The sequence below is a fragment of the Macaca mulatta genome, chromosome 19, assembly GCF_049350105.2.
Source record: "Macaca mulatta isolate MMU2019108-1 chromosome 19, T2T-MMU8v2.0, whole genome shotgun sequence".
Lineage (NCBI taxonomy): Eukaryota > Metazoa > Chordata > Mammalia > Primates > Cercopithecidae > Macaca > Macaca mulatta.
In genome coordinates this window covers 68,851,418-68,857,791 of record NC_133424.1, presented here as the reverse complement: position 1 = coordinate 68,857,791, position 6,374 = coordinate 68,851,418, and the positions used below count along the sequence as shown (strand labels likewise).

Here is a 6,374-nt window from a genome sequence, read left to right as displayed (position 1 = left end):
AAAGGCAACAATACCAACCTTATAGATTACGTTTTGGATTAAATGAGGCAATACATACACAGCACTTAGAACGTGCAAGGCACAATGGAAGCATGCAGTGAACATGAGTTATGATGATGCTGACCGTCATAACTCTCATTCATAGGGATGCTCCCTCTGCTTGTCACCCTTGACCTATATGTTTTCAGGCAGTCCTCGCCCAGTCCCCATTTGTATGTTCTAGATAGAAAAGGCCCCATACTATGAACTGACCACTGTACGTCTGCATGAAGCCTGGTGAACCTGATAATGTAAACTTCAAGTTCCCTTACTGAGCCTTGAGCTCCCTTCAAAGTATCCAAGCCAACCCTGTCTTGGAAAACACACCTAGATGATGCCCTGGACCCCAATAAAAGCTCCAGCCCACAGGTCCCTCCCTCCCTCTTGGTCCCCACCCTTTGGCTGGGCATGTGTGTCTTGAATGTCTCTGGGCCCTTCCAGTAAGCCCTGCAAGGTGTGCTGGTCACCGTTCTCTGGAATCTGCGAGTAATAATCTTTTTGCCATTCTGCTCTGACTGTCCCTCACCATGCTGCATCTGACTACACAAAACCTAATTTAAATACCTCACTTAACAAACCACAACACCAACCAAAAGCTGAACCTTTTAAAGATTCACATTATTCTACTAGAAACAAAAGTCCCTTTGAGGTTTGAATTTCTGCTGAATAATATACAATCACATGTTCTTTAACCTGCTACCAAACTTTAAGGACATTTTTAACTGAATTGTGTAAAGATAGGTCAAAAAGGTTTTGTAAGTGATATCCCGATTTGAGTGAAGATCAACTGCAGAGGTAGTGGAATCAGTCAACTGCAGAGCTACACTCTCGATGGTAAACTCATGATGGAGAAATCTCCTAAGCTGGGGACTGAAAGGCCCCCTGCAGTATAAACCACGAGGTAATACTTACAGGAAACAGCCAAGAACTGCTTAATGTCCTTGAGCAAAAGACACACTAATATGGCTACCTGAGCAAGCTAGTCTAAAACAAATGCTGGTCAGCTCTCAGCAATAATTTTGCAAGTTGAAGCATCTTGGCATAAAAGAAGAGGAACTTATTTGCTTGCCAAGAAGAATCAACCCTAGTTTCCCAGGTTGATCCTGTTTATGCATTAGTGATCTGCTTTTGTATCAGTGGTTTGTTAAATGCCTTCAATTTAATCATGTACGGGGACCCAACTTTAGCAACATACATACATCCTCCTAAGACATTTTCTGTTTTTTTTCGGACAGCTCTTTATGTACAGAATCAATGACTTTTGTTTTAAAAATGTCTTTTACTGTAAATAACAGCAATAACAATAGCTGAAAGTACTTACAACACTTCAGACACTATTCTATATACTTATATATTAGCTTATTTAATCCTCACAATGATCCTAATAGTCAGTACTATTACTATTCCCATTTTACAGATGAGGAAATACTGAGCTGTGACATGCCCAGGATCACAGTCAGTCAACTGTAGAGCTGGGTTTTGAACCCAGGAGTCTGACTCCACAGTCCATGCTCTTAACCTCCACTTCAGGTGTCAGCAAAGTGTTTCTGTAAAGAGCCAGAAAGTAAATATTTTAGGCTTTGTGGGCCACATGGCCTCGGCCACAACTCTTCAATCTTGCCACTGTAGCACAAAAGCAATCACAGATAATATATAAACAAACAAGTATGTTGTGCTACAATGAAGTTTTTTTTATGGACACCAAAATGTGACTTTCATTTAATTTTCACGTATTCTTCTTTTGATTTTTTTCAACCACTGAAAAATGTAAAACTCATTTGTAGCTTGTGGGCCACACAAAAGGAGGTGGTGGTGGGCTGGATTTGGCCCATAGGCCATAATTTGCCCAGTTCTGTCCTATATTACACACTTTTTTTTTAAAGTACGCCATCTAAGTGTCTTGCCTGTAAATTTCTAAAACCGTCATGGTGACATGAGGATGCTGCCAGCTAACACTAGTAAGTCCTTACTGTGTGCCACGTACCTCGTTTCAGGCACTATACACAACTTAATCCTTACAAGAACTGCTTGAGGCAGGTCTAATTATTTTCCTCATTTTATAGATGAAGAAAATGTGGTCACTTGAGTTGCCTGAAGGTTATGCAGTGATTAGATGCTAGAGCTAGCATGTGAACCTAGTCCATGACCTTTGACCACTTTGCCATTCTACTTCTATTAAAACTTTCCACTCTGATAATAGCAGTAATACTTAGTATCCATTCACCCTGATAGTGAAACAAGTTCCAGGAGAAAACACATTTTCAGATAAAAATAAAAAGAACTTTCCCTAACTGATGTCTCCATCAACCTACTTAATTTAGATGGAGACAAAACATTGTCAAATATGCAGGTCCTGTTCTTATTCCTGTTGCTGCAACATAAATATGCAGACTTCAAAACGGGTTTCACATTTTTACACTATACCACAGAGAAAACATTATACAGGCACAGAATCTACTCCTGATATAGGCATCTGATGTAAGTTAACTCATCTTAATACACATATGAACTGGGTATGGTGGCACATGCCTATAGGTCCAGCTACTCAGAAGGCTGAGGCAGGAGAATTCCTTGACCCTAGGAGTTTGAGGCTGTAGCACACTACAGTTGTGCTGAAAATAGCCAATATACTCCAGTTGGGACAAAACAGTGAGACTCCCTTAAAAAAAATTATATATACATATACATATATAAAAGTATATATACATATACATATAATATATAATAGATGTAATATATATTATATATATGTATATTATATATGTATGTAATATGTGTATAATTTATATGTATATATGTGTGTATGCATGTTTATATATAAAATATATATAATTATATATGTAAACACATTACATATATTCTGTATTATATATACATATATTACATAATATATACATACATATATACATATAATATATAAACACACACACAGACACACGAAGATGGAGACATTAAAAGAATACAAACCAACAAAAAATAAAAGCAACTTTACACTTACAGAAAAATATTTCTGTTGAAATTTCATAGAAAAGAATGAACAGGAAGTACTTTATAGAAAAAATACACTAAAAAGATTTGTTTCAATTCAATTCAGTTAACTTTTGAAACATATGAATAAACATTTATTTGGTAATAACTATTTTTCCTCGTGAAGTGTACATTTTTTCAAAGCATGCATTTTACAAAGCATGAATTACAGCTTTTGAGGCACCACTGCTGTTCTATCCAAAATAATAATTTTAGAAGTATTCTGATTTCACATAAGCTTAGGAAACCTTAATCCACGAGGAAAGAAAAACTTCTAGGAATGTATTCACACAAAATAATCAGGGGCTGGGCATGGTGGCTCACACCTACGATTCCAGCTCCTTAGGAGGCCAAGATGGGAGGATTGCTTGAGGCCCAGAGTTTGAGGCTGCAATTAGCTATGACTGTGCCACTGTACTCCAGCCTGGGTGACAGAGTGAGACCCTGTCTCTAAAAGCAAAAAACAAAACAGAAAAACAAAATCAGGGAAGAAGCACATTTTCAGGTATAAGAATGACTATTCTAACACTACACTAAATATCAAAACACTGGCCACAAGAGAACTTTAAGACTATATTCAAACATTCATCCACCAAATATTTTCTGTATCAAACATTTAGGCAAAACTGCCCCAAATCCTTGCCTACGAAGTGTGACACAAGGTGACATGTTTGAATAGACCCTTCTGGCTGCTCATAGGGAAGGGGCTGTGGGGAGCATGAGCAGAAGCAAGAGGTCACAGAAGCACAGTCAAGAAGCTGACAGTAAGAGATAGGAGGACTTGGACCTGCTGGTGGTGACAGATGTGATGAAAACTGCCAGATTTTGCACATAATTTGCAAATAGAACTGACAGGATTTGCAACAGGACCAAATATGGAAGGAGAAGGAGAGAAATGAGACAATAATGATAAGGCTTTTGGACTGAGTAACTGAGAGGATGAAACGGCCACTGACTAGGACTCAAGCTGTGGGAGGAGCTGGTTTATGGGAGACTCTCAGGACTTCGGGTCTGGACAGGCTGGCTTGAGTTACCTGTTAGACACCCAGGCAGAGGAGTGGAGCAGGATACACAGGCCCGCAGCTCAGAGGAGAGGTTTGGGCTCACAATGTGAATTTGGGAGGAGGCACCATGTGAGTAGGTTTTACAGACAAGGAACAGGCTAATATCCCCAGGAGACAGCATGCAGACAACAAAGAAAGGGCCAAGAGCAGAGTGCTGAGGCACACGCTGTTCCAGGTCAGGGAGGTGAGTAAGAACTGTGGCAAAAACTGAGAAGTCAGGAAGATGAAAGTCAGATGAGTGTGGGATCCTAGTAGCCAAGGGAAAAAGGGAGCCTACTGAAGGACAGGGGTGAACTATTTGAGGGATTGGCAGCCACCTGTTTTTGTAAATCAAGTTTTACTGGAACACAGCCCATCCATTCATTCTTTGGCTACTTTAGCTCTGTAAGAGCAGAAAGGAGTAGGCACAGCAGAGACTCTCAAAGCCTAACATATTTTCTGCTGTGCCCTCATCCAGCACAAGTTTGCCAACCTCTGAGCTATTTCAAATCCCAATGATGGTCAAAAAAGACTAAGAATTGAGCACTGCATCTGGTAATGTGAAGATCACAGTAACCCGCTTAAGAGCAGTTTGGGCAGGTCAACCGGAAGCTGAATCATCTGTACATATATTTTTTGAGGCCCCAGTGGAAGTGAAATGGTTCATCTATTAATGAGCTAGCTATGATATTTATGGGACACAGCCAACAGAAACAAACACAACTATTTATTGGCATTTTTTAAAGCCACAAAGTCAAGTGGGAAAAAGAAAGCCTTTCATATTGCACCTCCTCTCCCTAAAATGTTGTCTTTACTGTGCCTCCCAAACATCTTCTCTCCCTTCAAGGCAAGGCTCAAAAATCACCTCCTTGGTAAATACGCCTACCCTTCTGCTACAAGAGGCTGGAAACCAGGAGGGCCTTGTAGTCCTCGCTCACAATACTTGGCCCAAGGATGATCACATTCTAGAATCTTGCTTGTTTCCTTGACATTGGGTCAACAGGCTGTGAGCTCCAGAGCAGGGAATGGGGCTTAGCTATTGGTTTGTCCAGTGGCTGGCACAAAGTGGTCACCGAACAAACCACGTATAGCAGAAGGGTCTGCCGTGTTCCTCAAGGAGCACACTTCCTTCATCAGAGGGCCTCTGAGAAAAGCGGTACAAGGGAGATACTGACTCATTTCATCAATCAAGAACGAAGGCTGACTGGAATGAAGCAGCAGCAGGCATGGAGGCCCTGGGCAGCTTAAACTTTTCCCTGTAGCCCATCACTTCACTAGAATGTGAAGAAATAGAAACCCGCACCCAAACAGGTCTCTTAAACTGAAAAATTTCAAGAAAATAAACAACATTAAGTCCCGAAAAGCAAGACTGCATTTCAGAGACGAGAGATGAAATGCCAACTCACCTGGGGCATGGCTTTAGGTTCAATTCCTGTCCCCGCAGCCTCCAGCTTCTGGTTTCTCTCCTTGGGAAGAGCAGTGTCCCTGGAAGGCAGAGCTGGAAGAGAAGGGAGTAGCTAGAGACCAGGTCTACACAGTCCCAAATCACCAGCCTAGAAACGTCCCTTCCTGCATGAGCAGGTGGGATCAGGTCATTACCCTGCCTAGGAACTACCACAACGTAGAGATAGTTTTTTTTTTCTCCCTGGGAGCACGAAAAGAGGAAAAGTGTCCAGTTAGAGTCACCCTGGGAAAGTCAACACCCTTTTACCGCGGCTTGGCGCTCTGAGTCAGTTGAGCTTCCAAATCTTCAGATTCCCCCGCTCCACCAGCTTCAAAGACCAGGGGCACAGTTCTCCAGCAACTGGTCCCCGAGAGCCCAACCCCCTCCCAGATCTCATCCCGAGATGAATTCGTCCCTGTCCGCCCGGCCCCAAACACCTGTCACTCTCACCTCTGTGCCCAGGCCCCGTAGTGGCCGCTCCTCGCTGGCCTTTGGTTGCGAGGCCATTCCTTGAGCGCGGCCTTCCCCGGGCAGGGAGGGCCAAGGTGGCTGGAGTCCCTGTCGTCGGGCCTCGGCCCGCCCGGGGCTTTGTGCGGGGGGCGCCTCTACCCCGAAGCGGCGTCGGCTCGCGAGCACCCGCGCTCGCCGCCCCCCGCATGTCACCCGAGGCCGCGCGACGCCCTCCCGGCCGGTCCCTCACAGACCCACACCCATGGCCACACCCGCCCGCCACGCCCAGCGAACAGCCCCGCGCGCGCTCCCCCAAGCCCCGGCATCCACGGGGCCGCGCCGCGGAGCCGCCCCGCCCCCGGCCGCGCCCC

General features: G+C 43.7%; 1 protein-coding gene across 3 annotated transcripts in view; it reads right to left on the bottom strand.

Moving 5' to 3' along the window:
- ZFP28 (ZFP28 zinc finger protein) overlaps nucleotides 1–6,374 on the bottom strand; it is a 15,833-nt gene extending 9,459 nt beyond the window's left edge. The window contains exons 1-3 of one of the 3 annotated variants that reach the window (XM_077979934.1): nucleotides 6,004–6,277; nucleotides 5,516–5,607; nucleotides 3,393–3,516 (exon numbers count right to left, since the gene is read on the bottom strand). Coding sequence is in view for 1 of the 3 variants with exons in the window: in XM_015125108.3 (XP_014980594.2) it covers nucleotides 5,516–5,607; nucleotides 6,004–6,211 (300 nt within the window). In the remaining 2 variants the exon portion in view is untranslated. Of the gene's footprint in view, nucleotides 1–3,392; nucleotides 3,517–5,515; nucleotides 5,608–6,003 lie in introns of all 3 variants that reach the window. The other 2 variants (XM_015125108.3, XM_077979935.1) reach the window with 2 other exon arrangements.